This window comes from Hemitrygon akajei, chromosome 11, assembly GCF_048418815.1.
Source record: "Hemitrygon akajei chromosome 11, sHemAka1.3, whole genome shotgun sequence".
Taxonomy (NCBI): Eukaryota; Metazoa; Chordata; class Chondrichthyes; order Myliobatiformes; family Dasyatidae; genus Hemitrygon; species Hemitrygon akajei.
The window spans coordinates 23301326-23319040 of NC_133134.1; the positions used below are offsets into that span (position 1 = coordinate 23301326).

Sequence of the window (17715 nt, forward strand, 5' to 3'; positions counted from 1 at the left end):
TGTAGGCACCCAGCAGGACTAAAAACAAAATCTGTCAAAGGGCGGATGAACTCCTCGTGAATCAATGGCCATTGGTGAACGGTTCATCAATGGTGAATCTGTATGAGGAGTGGCGCGCCACACAGTCTTTCGTTTTGCGCCTTGTAAGGCGTTATGATGACAGACAACCCAGCACACCCTATACTTCCAGAGCCGCGAGTGTTCAGGAACTCTGCGGTGCGCCCAGACCCCGGCCTAGACAGGCGGTATGAAGACGCAACCTCAAACCCCACGGGGAGGGGGGCAAGAGTCCGACAAGGGGGGCAAGCGAACTGCGCCTCTTTTGCACTGTAAGGTAAAAACGATCATCTCAACCTTCAACGCAAAGACCATCCGCCTCTTGCCTCAATGCACAGAGTTGGCATCACAGGCAAGCAGATACGAGATCTCCATCCTGGAGATCCAAGAGCACAGTCATGTACACCCAGACGAAGAGATAAGGTTCACAGAGGTAGAGGGGATGCACCTTATCACCTCATCCGCATGGAGAGAGCTGACGATGATATCAGCACAAGGCGGAGTAGGGCTGATGTTGAACCGCAAGGTGAAGAAGGCACTGAGGGGTGTAGTCTCAGTCAGTTACAGAATCCAAAAGGCTGATTTATACTTGTGTGTCGCATCTACGCTGTAGGTAGCGTGTACCCTACGCCGTACCTACGCAGTAGGGTGATGTGCACCTTTCCAGAAAAGTAACTCACACGTCACGGCGATGCAGACCGCAATAACTGTGATTGGTGCGCTTGGTAGCATCGCATTTCCTCCTACGCATTTCCGGTTGCTTCTTCTCCGCCATGTTTGTAGGCTGTGCGTAGACCGATGCGAAATCGATGAACCAAATCATCAAATCTACCTGCTGACATGCGAAAATGTTTGAAATGCATTTCCTCGTCCATGCCTCTCACGAAGAAACTCAACACAGTGGCATAGAAACCCCACCGCCAACTAACGTTTTGGCGCACACCATCGCATGCTCACTATGGAGTAGAGCGACGCAGAAGTGGAAATCAGGGTTACAGCGTAGGCTTCGGCATAGCCCATACACACAAGTATAAATCAGCCTTTACTGCGGAATTCGATGGAAACCCGGCGACCCCTGCCATCATCTGTCACTCCCCGCACAACTGCAGCGAGGAGAAGGAGGTGGAGACCTTCCACAGTAAACATCACAAAGCTGTCACTTCAATACCGGCACATAACTTCCTGGCTGTGCTCGACGATTTCAATGCCCAGGTCGGACTGGAAGATGTTCCATACTCATACCACGACTTTACCAACAGAAATGGACAATACCTAGTTGATTTCATCCAGGAACACAGTCTCACTGCCACCAACACACAATTCAAGAAGCGAGCTGGTAAACTGTGGACATATGAAAACAGAGCCTCCCTCAACAGGAAACATCTCGACTACATCCTCGTAAGAACAAAATGGCGTAATTGTGTGATCAACACCGAAGCCTACAGCATCTTCAGCTCGGTCAGTTCTGACCACAGAGTAGGGTCAATGCAAGTGAGACTGAGCCTGCCGCAACCCAAAGCCACAGGTCCCAAGGAGAAGATAGCCTGGAAGGAATTCTCCTCAGAACCTATTCTTCAAGCCCAGTACACTGTGAAAGTGAGAAATCGCTTCTGCCCACTGGAGAGGGAGGAGGAAGAGACTGCCACCGACCGCTATCAACGGCTCATAGACGCACACACAGATGCAACAAAAAGTCTGCCTACTGTGAAGTGAATCAAAAAGAGCCAGATCTCAAAACATCCTGGCGTCGTCACAGCAAGAAGTGTGGTCAATGATGGTCATGCCGAACTTAGAAGGAGCGAAACAGAGCTCAGAGACAAGTTCAAGGCAGCAAAGAAGAATCTCTTTGCCACCTACGACCGACTGAAGGAAGATAACTAGCTGAGAGGATTAGAGGGGTAGAGGCTGCTAATGAAGACAAGCAGCATGGAGAAGCATGGCACCTAGTCAACAAGATCTGCAGACGGAAGAAGTCCACATCAGGTCAAATAAGTGGTAAAACAGCAGAGGACCATGTCCAGACATGGTTTACCCACTTCAAGAACCTGCTGGGAAACCCTCCAACGATCATGGAAGAAGAAGAGGGCATACCCACGATACTAATGCAAGTCGACATCGATGACGGCCCATCACCATTGAGGAACTGAAGGCGACTCAAACAGGGCAGGAGCGCTGGACTAGAGGGGATACCACCAGATGGCCTGAAGAACTGCGACCTAGACGACATCTCGCTGGACATATGTAATACGGCACTGATGAAAGGTGACAAACCAGAACAGTGGTCACTCTCAAACATTATCGCTGTCCCCAAGTCTGGATCCCTCACGAAGACAGATAACTACCGCAGTATCAGCTTGACCTGCACCTTAGCAAAGCTACACAATGGGATGATCTTGAACAGGACTCGTACCGCCATTGACCCTAAGCTAAGGTTCAATCAGATTAGTTTTCGGCAGAAACACACAACAGTAACACAAATACTTACTCTCCGTGGAACCATCGAGGAAGTCAAGAAAAACAACCTACCAGCCGTGCTAAATTTCATCGATTTTCGCAAAGCTTTTGACTCCATTCACCGAAGTAAAATAGAGAAGTTAAGCCATGTGCTTTTCTTCTGTAATTAATGTTTTAACTAACTTGCATGAATTAAATGTCTATAATATTTTTAAAAATATGTATTTAATCTACTTCAGTTCAAAAAATCAAATTTATTGTCATTTGCACAAATATGTATGGGGCAATGAAAATCTTACTTGCACAGCAGTATCGCAGGCATATTGCATCAGACACAAGTCAGAACAAGAACACAAATCAAGCAAATTATAAGTTGTTGTTACATCATCTGAGATACTTGGAAACAATTGAAAAGACCTTTAAAAGAATGAAATCTTTAAAGATTCATTAGAACAGTCTGGTGATGGAATATCAGGTTCCATCTCCTGAGGTATAATTACTAACAGCCTGTTTCTGGGGATCACCTCAGCAAGGCATTGAGCTCATCTGGACCGATGGAACTGCAAAGATGTGGTGCAGCTCTGGCGATCGTGCAGTGGGAAAACGCAAGTTACAGACGAGAGCAACAGACATACAATGCTGGAGGAACTCATTAGGTTAGGCAGCATCAATGGGAATGAATGAACTGTCAACATTTCGGTCTGAGACCCTTCATCAGGACCGGAAAGAAAGGGGGAAAGATGCCAGAATGAGACGAGGGGATGGGGAAGGAGGATAAGCTGGAAGATGGGTCAAAGGGCTGGGGAAGAAGGAAGCTGATAGGAGAGGAGAGTGCACCAGGGGAGAAAGGGAAGGAGGAGGGCCACCAGGAGAGAAAGGGAAGGAGGAGGGTCACCAGGAGAGAAAGGGAAGGAGGAGGGGCACCGGGGAGAAAGGGAAGGAGGAGGGGCACCAGGGGAGAAAGGGAAGGAGGAGAGTGCACCGGGGAGGAAGGGAAGGAGGAGGGGCACCGGGAGAGACAGGGAAGGAGGGTCACCAGGGGAGGTGATAGGCAGGTGAAGAGGTCAGAGTGGAGAATTAAGGAAGAGGGAAGGTGGAAGGGAAAAAATTACCAGAAATTGTCAAATTCAACCTGGATAGAATAGGAGGAGTTGGTCCTCCAATCTGAGGGCGGTCCCAGCATGGCAGAGGAAGAAGATATGGACTAACATGTTGGGACAGGAACAAGGAAAGGAATCTAGATAGCTGGCCACTAGGAAATTCTGCTTTTTGCAGATGAAGTGGAGGAGCTCATAATCCAGGTCAAGCTTGACTTGGAATACATTCGGAGTTAAATCTTTGGAAAATAGTAAACCCTACCAAGAAAGACTGTAAGAAGTAAATGTGACCTGGAAATAATATGCTAGCCCCTCAACTACAACATATATGTACAATAATTTAATGCAAGCATCCATCCACTTAATGCAAGCTACAACTGGAATTTATGTCATCACAATGGGAATACTCGGCTTAAAAGCGAATCAAACATCAAAACTAAACAAAAAAAGGTTAAATATAGCAATAAGTGAGTGGTGTTAATATGCAACACACAGGGAAGAGACAATTGACAGGACAGAATGAGGTAGGACAATTACAAGCTGGATTAGTTAAAAGAAATTTGAAAATAGAATTCAACAGGGAATGTAATAGTTTGCAAAACAAAGGATTTTTCAGTGTTGTTTTACGTAACTAAATCTGCCTTACCAATCCTAAAGTCAATGTAGCCTTCTCCTCCACTGAGAACCAAAACAGGCTGCAGTTTTCTCTCCTCTTGCTCAGGGGCAGTAGGTCCTGGATTCTCTGTAGGACTATCTAACACACTGCCATTCAATGTTGCCAGAACGTTACCTATCAGAACGAGGCATATAGACCATTAAAAAAAAACGTATTGGAAAGCAGCTTCCATTTCAGCAATCTATGTTGAGTTGAATACAAGATAGAGTTAACTCAATTTCATAACTTATAATTTTCATTTTTGGGAGTCTGGAAAAGCTGTGCTCTGAGGGTACTAGATTTTTTTTTATATACAATCCCCTCTGTTACTTGCATGTTCAAACTGCAGGTTTTTTCAGTCGCTCCTCTATGGGCATGCTCACCTCATTTCAAATCTTGGGGACAGCATAGTTATGATAAAAGGATTTGTGTCCTTACCACTAAAGGAGTGAGGGGAGGCAGAGTTTCATGGCATTATCCATTATGTTCTGCTGAATCATTCAACTTTTTTACGTTTCAAAAGTGTTTTTCCAAAATTAAACAGTTGAAAAGAGAGGTTGGTATCAGGAATTTACCTGGCACAGAGGCAAAGAATTTGACAGCATCCCTGTGTCCATGGAAACAGAGCTGGGCTTGAGCCATGGAGCAATATGGGATGAAACTGCCGATTGAGGCCTTGTCGCTGCTTTCATCCGCATATACACGAATCAATCCACCAGGACGGGTTCCTTCACTGCCAGTTGGTGATGTCTTATTTGCTGCAACAAATACATCAATGGTACCATTTTAGAATTAAACCGATGTTTAAGCAGTTGAAAAAGGACAGTGATTTTCAATACACTGAAACCTGTTTTGATAATTTACCAGTGTAAACCATCATTAACATTAAACACGTCTGGCTATGATTTAAATGACTCTTTGACTTAGTGGTGGAGAGGAGGTCACCAAACAAACTGTTACCTATTATGGACAATCTGGCACACCCTCTGAATAAGCAGCGGAGCACCTTTTCAAACAGATTCACTCAGCTCCACTGTCACAAGCGTCGTTACAGAAAATCTTTCCTACCGAATGCAATCAGCATATACAACAGTTCATCTCTGGGCAACAGGAGAACACGCACCATAGTACAATAGTCTGTTTTATTATTCCGAACATTGTTATTGCAAATTATTGCACATTATTATTGTATATAGTATTCTGAACTTTATTACTAGTTAAGTCTGCACACTAAGCGTGTCTTTAAATGTTGCTGCTTTAACAAAAGAATTTTCCTCTCAGGTTCAATAAAGCATTTATTATTATTAAATATTCAGTTTAATTTCAAAAGTCCATTAACTCTTTCACTAATATTTAATAAAACCTGTACTGAGCGATGATCTGAATAACCTGAATTTTTAAATCCATTTTGAAAATTGGAAATTAACAGCAAAGAGAAAGCAATACAACATCTTTGACCAGGAAAGTGAGATAAATTAAATTACCAGTTTAATGTCAACTATAGATAAGTTTCCTAAATTGAAGTTAAAATTTGTGAGAATCTGGAAATGCATGGATTAATAAATAAAACAGGTAGCAGGCATTCATTAAAAGGCAAGTCATTTAAATAGTCAAACAAATTTAAGGGAAACCCCCAGAAATTGCTGTAGCTATAGTGAATTTTCAGTGAGTGTAATATGGTATTTAACAATCAGATTTTTATGGAATTGTAGCAATGTAGAATGTATTTTGATTTGTGGTCAGGAATCTGCGTAATTAGGTGAAGTTGAAGAATAATTAATAAATTATATACAAAGATCATGTTTGCTTGGAATAACTATATTACCTTGATTTAGTTTGTTAATTTATTGCTTTATATAAGAAAAGTTACGTTAAGCAAAATTGGTAAACTGGCATGTGTTTACAAGATTAATGCTGTCTATAAGGTCTTGGTTTCTAGCTCTTTTTATGAAAGACTCTACTGATACTTTCTCAGTTTTACTGAAATATTCAGGTTTCATTGTAGTGTTAAAATACACAACAGATGGTGTTATTCAAAACAGCATAGTTCATTCTAACATGCAACATGCAAAGAGATGGCAGAAAAAACAGAGACCCATATGATATACAGAGAATTAACTGTGGACATCACTAGGTAAACATTAATACATGCAGAGAGTTCAGGGAGCATCTCTAAACCTCATGCAATCTCTCTTTTACTTTTCGCATTTGCACTAAACTGAATGATTTAAAACCTGTTGATAAGTAAAACTGCACACCAGTTTTTCAAAGGCAATGTTGTTTAGATGCTATCTGGTAGAAATTTCTATAGAATCTGTAAGTAAAATGAAGGTTCAAAAATATACAATCTCAATACATCCTTGTAAACAATGGAGGACCTGGAAAAGTACAAAAAAAAACCCTAATTCATCGCACTTTGCAAAACAGTCCTTTAGTAAGTTATCAATTTTAAAATCAGTTCCAGTTTGCTTTTTGAAGTTTGGAGATGCTCCCTTAGAAAGCATTATCAGACCTTGAAAAAACACTCTTGATGCTAGAGCTACAAATTCTCCCTCAAGGTTAAGTGTTTGTAGCCACTAATTCTATTGCCCCTAGATTCTGGTGTTTTGCCCACAGCCACACTCTAGTAAAGTCTTGAAAACAAGGATGCAAAGAGAAGAATCATATGGCAGTAATGTTGAAAATGGCCATACACTGATGAGCTTAGCACACTGTAAATCTTCACAGCAGGCTTGAAAATGATTGGTCACCTTGCATTAAGGAACCATGCAAGGAATACCAAAGCAATATGAGAAATTCAGGATTTAGCCTGGTTGTAGTTCAAGAACAGTCATGTGCACCACTGCTGTGTTTTTTTCCCCTAGACCTAGACACAATGGCTCTGCTATATATAAAAGAACAGCTGCATTGCTGGAGAAATATGGCAAGCAAGCATCTCCTAACCGCTCGCTCTGGTATTGGGTTCAAAGCACCAAAGGAAAATACTACCTATTAACTGAATAAATTCACAGCAAACAATCCACCCTACAAACAAAATCCAGCTGGACATTAAAATTGGAAAGGGTAGAATTAAGAAGTCATCAGATATGACAATACAACTCAAATAAGCCTTGCCAATACTAACTTAATACATTTTATGTTATTTTATAAATACACTTTTAAAATACCATTTGTTCTTTATGGAAAATATTAAAATTGTCTACAGTTAACCCAAAATGTATAGTTTCTCTTTAATGTAGCAGACATTCTCAGAAGCTATCCGGGTCAGGTAAGATCTGCCATCAACTGAGTCAAATCTAAAGTAAAATTTGTCACTGTTCCAAGCTATTGGTTTGATCTTTCTTAATCCTATTCTTTTCCCTGCCATTCACTCCAAAATTTGAAAGAATTCTGCAATCTGATTCTGCAACCTTTTACACGTCTCACTGCTGTCATGTACAATCTCTTCTGAAGTAATCATACAAATTTGGGATAAAACAGAGGATAGCTTCAGAACTAAGCAACACAAAATCCTTAAAATTAGCTCATAAAACTCAACACAGGGGCTTCCAGAGTGACCTCAGTGAATCATGAACTATTGGCCTCCAGCATGGTTTACATATTCCTCTTTACAACTATTAAGGTTCAAGATTACACAAGTATATTTTCTTAATGCACTAAGCAGAGCAAATGATTATATTTGAGTTTTTCTGACTGTCCTAAGGAAATAAATGACCCAACAACATGATTTAATTTTTGATGATTCTATTCGAATGGGAATACACAATGCTCTTCGTTTCCAATATGGATAACACTACACCTAACATCTGTATCAAAGAAAGAGCCAAATATGAAGGGCAGCACTCCATTTGCATTACAACACAGATCACCAGGAAAGGGTCCCATTTTATCTGCCAACACCAAAAGCACAATTCTCAGATGCAGATTCAAAACTATTGCCCACTAAATCAGCCTGATGTTTCCCTCTATCATGGAAATAAGCACTAAAAAAAAGTCCTAGAAATGAGTAGGCTAAAGAAATGCACTGTTAGTTAATTAAGACCACTTCAATGAGATCTTAAGATGAAAATGGAGGGGTGGGGGGGGGGGGGGAGGCTGCCTGAAGACAACACAATTAAAAATACTTGCATGAATCAGAATCAGAATGAGCTGCAGCACGGAAAACAGACCCTGTTCTCCAAGGCTCTGCCGACCATCAACAATTCATCTACAATAATCTCCTATATAATCCTTTTTATAATAAATGTCTTCCCACACTCTCATCAATTGCACTAAATCCCACTACCCACATCCACGTCATAGACAACTAACGGTGGCCAATTACTCTACCTACCCGCACAGCTTTGGGATGAGGAAGGAAAATGGAGCAACCTGAAGAAACTCTGAGATTCACGGGGGTAGGAGCAGAAATCAGTATTGAACCTGGATATCTGGTGCTGTGCGCGGTGCCAGTGTGCTGTCACACTGAGCTCTGACAGCGCAGCACGGGGCATCGGCATCACGCACAGCCACCGGAACGCCCGCAAATTTCAAAAATTCTAAGATTTCCTTTTTAAATGGAATTCTTTAAGCAGCCAAATAGGTTAGTAATAATTTATATAAGTACCGTTAGAGAAAGTCAAGATGCATTCCCAATGAAGATTAGACAGCATCATTAAGCTTCAGGATAAGTAGTGCAATATTAATGTTATATTAAGTAGCTTTCAATAATTTAAAACCTAAAGACATCCAGTTGCTAAAATAATTCACTGTTTATAACTTTCCCCCTCAGTTATTCTTCCGGTCTTTACACATCCATCTATACTGTTCATAGTCCATGCAATCCTGTTTATCAGCATTGTCTATATATAACAGCAGCCTAGGTTATCCATCAGCGATCAACTTTCTTCCTGTAGGGAAGCTCTGTTCCTCAATTGAGTATGTCCAGAATCAGTACTATAATATCAGAAGCTAGTGCTGGAGCATAGTTCACATAACTACATACCCTACAACTCCGCAATCTGTTGCAGTGATGGTGCCCCTTAATGCAACATCCTTGGCCACGTTTCAATGCTTGTAGGTAAATTAACCAACTTTAACCACAGATTATGAATCATTTTACTCAGCTAATAAGGAGACCAGGAGGTATATTTCATTGTGTTTGAGCTCCCTTAATATCTCAACTACAACCTTAACAACATCATTAAAAAACACCAGTTTTCATATGTACACCAATTACATTCTGTTCTACCTCATTACCATCTTTCTCAAGACCTTTTCCCCTCACCAGTGTAACAGATATAACACACTATTCATCTGACACCTGGGACTGGATGAACAGAAATCTTCTCTAACAAAGTCTCGTCTCATCTCAATCTCTCTCAGTACTAAATGTTCAAGGTTGAAGCAAATGAATCACAAATGTGTGGCACTTAGCCCTCCCAAAGGAGTTGAAGACCACGCATTTGCTCCATCATCAAGAATGCCTATTAATGTCTCTGTCTCCACTTATTCCTCGGCTCATCTGCAGCATAGCTCTGATCTATACCTATATTATCTTTATAATCCACTTTAACACTACACCTATTTGAGCTCATCCACATCTCTGACACTTTTACTCACTCATTATCCCATGGGTTGATGATCTCCATCAATTCACCAAAGCATTGATACCCTATTTTACCCTGATTTACCCTGATTTTACCATTCTCATTCTCTTGTTCAAGAACATTGCCTCTCTTGGCCATGGACCATCTTGTCAACTGTTGACTCCGTTGAAAACTCTGGAATTCTCTTCATAAACCCAATAGTATTCAAATTTTATTTAAATCCTTAGGATGCTTTCGAAATTAGTGTATTAAAACAGGCTTCACTTTGTTGTGTGTTTAAAACCTTTGATGTAAATTACCCAACAGTCCTAAAGTTCATTTAGAAGAGATTGGTTGTCAAAGCTGTTGAAAATTAGTTCCAGGAAGGAAAATGGTGTGGGGCCAGATGTGATTGATCTCTGTGTTCCCTTCAACCACAAATTTGGATACTTCCATTCAATAGTTCAACTCTCTTAACCAAGAGGGTGCAATAGTTTAAAATTTTGCATTATGTCATAACCTACAGTTGGCAGATAGAATTAAATTAAACTAGTGTTCCATTACAGCCATTAATGATGCTCTAAACCTAGACAAAGAAGATATGCTGGGGGACCTAACCATGATAATTGTTCCGTCTCCAAGCTGGTTCACCACTGACACACTTGTTAGCAAAAAGTTGGAGAATTTCATTTTCTGACCAGGCTAACATTTGATGTTCTGAGATCTGTCAATAGTTCATCACTTCAGTGCCTGACAGGGATATACTTGTTCAACTACATTTTTACTTTGCTTACATGCAGTTTAAAGCACCTGAACAACAGATATAGCAAAATACTACTTGGGTTTTTCCTCCTAAGAAAATTTACTACATGTCCAAAAAAAAAATCAAATCAATTTTGACCAAATTACTGCCAATTCCAATTTTGTCATATTACCACTAATAACTACAATAATATTGTACTTCATAACGTTAAACATTAGATTAAGCTACAAAAATACAAACTGATTCCTAACCTGTACCAATCCATTTTAATTGAAAGTTTTAGTCTAATTCAGATAAATCAGCAACACGTCAAATTCTACACTTTTAGCCAAATCAATATTTTTTAAAGTAATTTGATTGTATTTCCCAGTTTATGTAATAGAGAGATAATGTATTTTCACTTTTAAATTCTAAGAAATAAATATTCCAAAATGCTTTCCAAAAGACCAAGTGATAAAAATGCAAGATTTACTAATTTTATTTGAATGAAGAATTTATCACTAAAAGACAAGTGCAAAATCCACAAGTTGACAAATGAGAAGCAGACAGAATGCGTGAGGCATGATGGGAAAAACTATTATTTAATAAAGTATGACACATCTAAAACAAACAGTCAGCTTTTTGAACTTACCCCTGAATCCCAACAGTTGACCTCGGTGCAAAACTACAGCTGGAAGAGGGAAGGCAGAAGAAGAGATTCAGAGAGGGAAGGACGGAGGGAAAGGTAACTGCAGATAACACAAAGCTATTAATGGGAGAGCTAAGGGGATAGGAAGGGATCTATAAAGGTCAGGTGAACTCTGCTCACCAATTACAAATATACTCTCTGATTAAATAAAATTATTTCTTATTTAATACATCTCCAAAACGCACTTTTGGTTATAATTATCAAATAGATCATTTTTGTTAGAAGAATATCAAACTACCCAAGTAAAAACAGTGAGTTTTAATCATGTTTTGCTCTCATCCGTCTGATTTAGCTGATCTAGGATCTGACAGTGGTGAAGATGTTACAACAGACCTCAGAAATTATGATAAGGGAAATAGCCAGGCTTTCTAGTCCTGATCACGTGCAACACTCCCTGCTGTTGATGCAGGGGGAAAACCAGGATCACAGCCAGCTAACCTGCAGACTATGCCTTTTGGCTTCAACAATCCAATCTGGTCATGGACCACAGAATGCCTGTGTAGTCAGAAACCAATTGTCTTTAAGATGAGTTAATGTGTAAGATAGAAAGCTGGCAGAAAGTGGGGATAAAGCATATTTCTGAACGCAATTAAGTCTATGTCACAAGCAAATAACTCCATCGTAATACTTCCACTATCACACACTTCATCTAAGGACCCAAATATGAAATTATAGTACACTATCCTCAATACCAATCCAAAATATTTAATTTGCATATGCTACTTCTATTAACTAAAAACATTAATTCAAGTCAGTATTTCCAGTGCACAGAAGACGTGCTGGAGTCTTACGAACTTCAAAGGCCTGCTTCTCGTCTGAATCTTATTTGGAACTGAGCTACTCAAGTCTACCCCGAACTCTTTGCACTTTGATTCATCAGAACTTCGTCAGTAATCATTTGGCATTTGCCATAATTCGGACCTCAAAGTTCAACCTCTTTGCAGAAGGATAAGAAATGCAAGCAATCTCACAGTAGACTAATTAACAGTATGGTTTTAACTCCATTGTAATACTTTACAAGCAGAATGCTAATTAAATATATCCGCGATTGTGCTGAAGCTCAAGATAAGATGAATTACTCATCCAGTCAGTTTACATATCATTTGAAAAGATGCAGACTTCTATTTCAACTCCATTTCTACCAGTTGGTCTACACAAAAGCTCTAAGAAGTGTGACATGAAGGATATGTGCTCTGAAATTGCAGCCTTCTGAACTTTATATTAATGCATCATATGATACAGATTATTTGTTTGCAATATTGTGCAATATCCAACAACTATTGATTCATTTGCCAAGGCATTATCCTGATTTTATTATTTTTTTTTCTTTTTACTATCTTCTTTCAGTTAGTCCTGACCAAGTCCCAAAAAGTCAACTGTACTTCTCCCTATAGATGCTGCCTGGCCTGCTGCATTCCACCAGCATTTTGTGTGTGTTGCTTGAATTTCCAGCATCTGCAGATTTCCTTGGCTAACAAACATGGCCCTTTCATCTACTGTGTGGGTAACGCCCTGGTTAATTTTTCACTGCTAACAGTGTTTAGGTTATTGTTAGAGTTAAGGGGTGCTTAGGAATATGGCCTATCAATCAGGAGAGAAAGCTGGGGGGGGGGGGTTTGTGCCTGACACTGGTGGGGCTCTCAGTCTTTGTTCGGTGGGAAATGAAGAGAGAAGATGCTGGAGAGAACCGGTGTAGGATTCGATCCAGAAGGGACTGATTCGATGGAACAAGGTGCAGGAGTCTACTGGGGACTGGTGAATGTGACTTTTGGAAGATCTGAGCACCGACCTGTGCACATTTGACTGTTTAATTATAATGGGGCCCTTTTTGTTTTTTTTCTCTTTTCTCTCCTAACTCTTAAGCTAATATTCATAAATATACTTCTTGTAATGTTATGTCGTGTGGGATCTGTTATTTCCTACAATGAGCTGTAACAGGGCAGCCAACCACACAGAATTCACACAAACTGGGGTTTGGGTGGGTGAGACATCCCAACATCACTGATTTGGCGGGAGTGGAATGTGTATACCCTAGATGTACGATGCCAGAGAAAGGCAGGTTTCTCAGTGCTGAGCTGGGAGACTGCCAGTGAGGGTGAATGAGCCATTTCCTGAGAATTCCAGGAAGAAAGGGCATTTCATGTGCTATATCAGTCCTGCTACAATTTGTAATAAAGTATACTTCAGTCATTCCAATTAATTGACAGTATGATTGTCTGAAGGTGCAGGAGAAAGTGCTTTAGATTCTGAGACATTGGGATAGGTTCAGGGTAGGAAAGGGAGCCACAGAGCTAGGGTCAATATCCTCACAGACTGATCTGCTGGTCCTCTTTAGCAGGGTCATGTGACTCAAACTAGACTGTTGGCAGAAAATTAGTGAATGACACAGAGCAATCAAAGGTTGGAAAGAGAGAAGAAGCCTGGCTTTGCTCAATAGCATTCGCCCGAAATAAGAGATTTGTTAAGGCCGATGAGTTAAGGACTTTGATGGGAGACACAGAAATTTGCATTTGGGCAGGTGGATTAAGTCAAGGAAATGCAGAATAATTGGGAAGTGGTGAGAGAGAGAGAGTGCGAGAGAGGGAGAGGGAGAGAGAGAGAGAGAGAGAGAGAAAGAAAGAGAGAGAGAGAGAGAGCTAGTATGCTGCTCCAGAGATCTTTAAAGAAGGTAGAGACACAAGTTAATAAGATGGCTGAGCAGTTACAGAGGTTATTTTCCTATGCTAACTAATATACTTACATTGTGTGTGACACTGGCCAGGCATGGCTGGAGCACTGTGAACAGTTCTGCTCATTGCAAATTACATAAAGATGCTATTGAACTGCAGAAGATGTTATACAGAATCACATAAGTGTTGACAGGAATGGAAACTTCTAGCTAAGCGGAACAACTAGGCTGCCTGGGGTTCTTTCCTTGAAAGAGAGGAGAGTAAACGGAGATTTAATCGAGAGTTTTAAACTATGAGTGGCCTAAACAGAGTATTTAGAAAGACCCTATTTCCTTTCATTTCAAAACTTAAATTTCCTAAACCAGAATTCTAAACAGTCCTTGCAGATGAGGCAGTTCATCACGTAAACCCATCAGTGTAACTTCTTGCATCTGGTGCTCTCAGCTAAGATCCTCTACATCAGTGAGACTGGACACAGATTGATGGATCACTTTGTCAGACACCTTCACTCCATCCTCTTGTATCCAAAATCTCCTGCTGGCCAGCCATTTTGATTCCACTTACCTACTCCCATACCACCATGTCTGTCCACAACCAACTCTACTGTTAGTTCAGGGGAAAAGCACCTCATATTCTGCCTTGGTAGTCTCCACTTCAAATTTACAGTAAACACTCCTCACTGTTTCCCCTTATACTGCTGGCCCTATCATCTCTTTCACCTCCTTTGCATGAGGGACTGCACGTCTATAGCCCAGCCACGGCGGTTGGTGCAGTAAGGACAAGACATCCACACTCTCTCCATCTTTCCATTGCACGCACATTCACTCTTCCAGTTTCCCTCTTTACCTCCTTCCCTTTATTCAACGGTCCACTATCCTCTCTTACTAGATGCTACCTCCTTCAGTCCTTTGTACTTCTGCCTATCACCTCCCAGCTTCTTACATTATTCCCACTCTCCCCCTCTCTTAACTACCCATCATCCCACTCTCACCTGAATTCGCCTATCACCTGCCAGCTCCTGCTCCAGCACCTGCTCCTTTTTATACTGGCTATCACTCTTTATCTTCTAGTCCTGATGAAGGGTCTTGACCCAAAATGTTGACTGTCCATTTCCCTCCATAGATGCTGCCTGACCCGCTAAGTTTCTCCAGTATTTTGTGTGTTGCTCCAGATTTCCAGCATCTGCAGTCTTTCTTGTGCAACCAAGAGCCTTAATCGGCATGTAATTAGAGATAGACCAGCCTAGAAGATGAGGAAAGATGCTCTTACTTAGGGGGTGATAAAGGAAGAAACCCTCATCACATTTAAAATTATTTGGACATGCTCTTGAAGAAATAATACTTGCAGGGTCATTAACATAGTGATGGACTTTGGGGAACCATTTTTCACTTGACAGAAACATAATGGGTCAAAACATCGCCTTCTTTTTTCTCAATGATATAATTGAAAATGTCCTGTTCAGTTATATTCACTTTTACAGTGCTAGGATACAAATACAGGGGAATTCTTTGCAAATGAAGGATATCTTCATCCAATTTTATCCATCTACACTGTGAATACACCTAGACCCTGTAACCTGGATTGCAATTGGCTTTGCTCAGGCAACCAGACAACGACATCAGAATTTCACATCGAAACTCTGAATAGCAGTCAGTCATTCACAACAGGTCAGTATTGCTTAGTGCAGGTAGCTCACTTTTGAAATAATTAATACAAAGAAATTTTTTATTAAAATAAAGGGACGTTATTAAAAAAAGAATCAAGATCATTGTTAATAACATGGAAAACACTTACACAAAGATTGCAAACACACAATTATGCATCAACGCAGAAAGGCATGCACACATGCACATGCTCACATACAAGGAACTCTTCTTGTAATAGCAACATTTAATTAAATTGCATTAAAAACCAATGACTTTCTTACCACCAAAACTCAATTTTGCTTATAAAGTGCTGTAGAATAGCAATGATTTACAAACAGTAATAACTTACCAAAATTACCCTACCAGATAAATGAATTGTATTGTGAATTGGGTTTTTCTTTTTGCATTTCTGTTATATCAACCCAAGTATGAAATGTAGCTGGAGTATTTTAATCAACACAGCTTGGTTGCAAGATTAGGTATCCTTGATTACTGTGAAATGAGTTTACCTTTAAATTAATGGCCTGGAATTTACTTTAAAATTCAAATTTGCATTTGAATCATACTGTTTTATTATTGTAAAACCATCTGTGAACGGTGAATCATCGCGGAGCTTTGCCAAACCCACATCTTATCCTACCTAGCAGCCCACAAAGCTACTGCATCCACACCTTAACATTAAATTAATTTATTCATCTTTTCAATTCATCTGTCGTTCTCCCAATATTTCAATTACTTTGGTTAAGCAAACACACTGTCCGGCCTCATCATTCAACTAGTGACACTCATTGTCAGCTGAGTGTCACTGGACATCTGGTACACCAGTTCCAGCCACTTACAAGGCAAAAGAGTTGGAAAATGCTTTATTAAGCAGACCCTAAAAGGAATACCCTCCTCCAAAAAACATTTTGGCTAAATTCAACAGTATTTTATTGAATTTTGTAAATTGCCTTGCATTTGTCATGGTGAGGTAATGGCTCAGATCAGAATTGGCTCAGTTCTGATTGAATGTTTTATATGCATGGCAATGTCCCAAGATTGGCCATGCAGTTGAGGGGAAGGAGGTAAAACCTTCAATTTGAGGCAGCTAAAAAAGGCCTGTTCACAAAATGGCAAATAGAACTTAGAAGTAGTAGAAGGCAGCCGTCGATCCCGGGGATCAGGGGTTTGTGCCTCTGGTGGACTGCGTCCTCTCCGGTGCAAGCCGGGGTGGGAAGATTTAGAAATAGAACCTATTTCAGACGAAAACTAGGTAGCACAATGAAGTGCAACAAACGAAGCAAAAGTACAATAAATGGCAAGATAATAACGAGTGTGTGGAAGCAGACACTTTGATCTGAACATCCACAAACCCTCAAAAGATAGCAGGACAAGGAAATAAGACCATCAAGCATACAAGATGCTCTTCTTTATCAACGATGGCTCAGAAGAGTATAGAAGTAATCCTTGAAATGTATTCCACAGCTGTTAATATTCATTGCTCTAGTACTGGTCATGTTACAGGAACATTGGAGAGGGCACAGATGATAGTCCTTCACAATCAAGCGTTAATTGATGAAGTGGCTCTGGTGGTTTGTCCTCAATGCTACTTCAGGACAGGCCATCCCCTCTCAGGCAGGTTCGACTGGCACACTGGGGAGGCAGTCAAGCATCTGTCACTACCTTGCAAGGACAAGACCCACTTTCGTAAGCACCCAAGTCCTCCAGCTGTACGCGTACATTGATATTGTTAAACTAAACCACAGCCTGATGCTTTTCTTAAAACACACAATTAATAACATTTTTTCCCTCCAATTGTTTGACAGCCCTAGTTAAGAGTTTATAACGTATTTTTAAAAGTTATGCATGATTTTAAGCTACAATTTTGTAGACAAGTTTTTAAATCTAATATTCAAATCATTTGTTAATGAGAACAGATAAGCTCTCATGCATTACACATGCAGCGATTGGGATCACCACTGTGTAGTTATGGGTACTGAGTTAAATTTCTACTCCTATGTATTATGGTCTTATGGCATGGTCTGCTAATCTAAGCATATTCCCACTTGTAAACCTGCAATATATTGATGAAAATAATTTAGTAAATCTGCAGATGACACCTTCTACATTTTGGAAAGGC

At 40.3% G+C, this 17715-nt stretch overlaps 1 protein-coding gene across 19 annotated transcripts in view; it reads right to left on the reverse strand.

Moving 5' to 3' along the window:
• mapk8ip3 (mitogen-activated protein kinase 8 interacting protein 3) overlaps positions 1 to 17715 on the reverse strand; it is a 198221-nt gene that overhangs the window by 7827 nt on the left and 172679 nt on the right. For 14 of the 19 annotated variants that reach the window (XM_073060414.1, XM_073060409.1, XM_073060408.1 and 11 more), the window contains 3 exons: positions 11225 to 11263; positions 4839 to 5021; positions 4255 to 4398 (listed from right to left, as the gene is read on the reverse strand). In XM_073060414.1, coding sequence (XP_072916515.1) covers positions 4255 to 4398; positions 4839 to 5021; positions 11225 to 11263 — 366 coding nt within the window. The remainder of the gene's footprint in view (positions 1 to 4254; positions 4399 to 4838; positions 5022 to 11224; positions 11264 to 17715) is intronic. The other 5 variants (XM_073060424.1, XM_073060425.1, XM_073060422.1 and 2 more) reach the window with 1 other exon arrangement.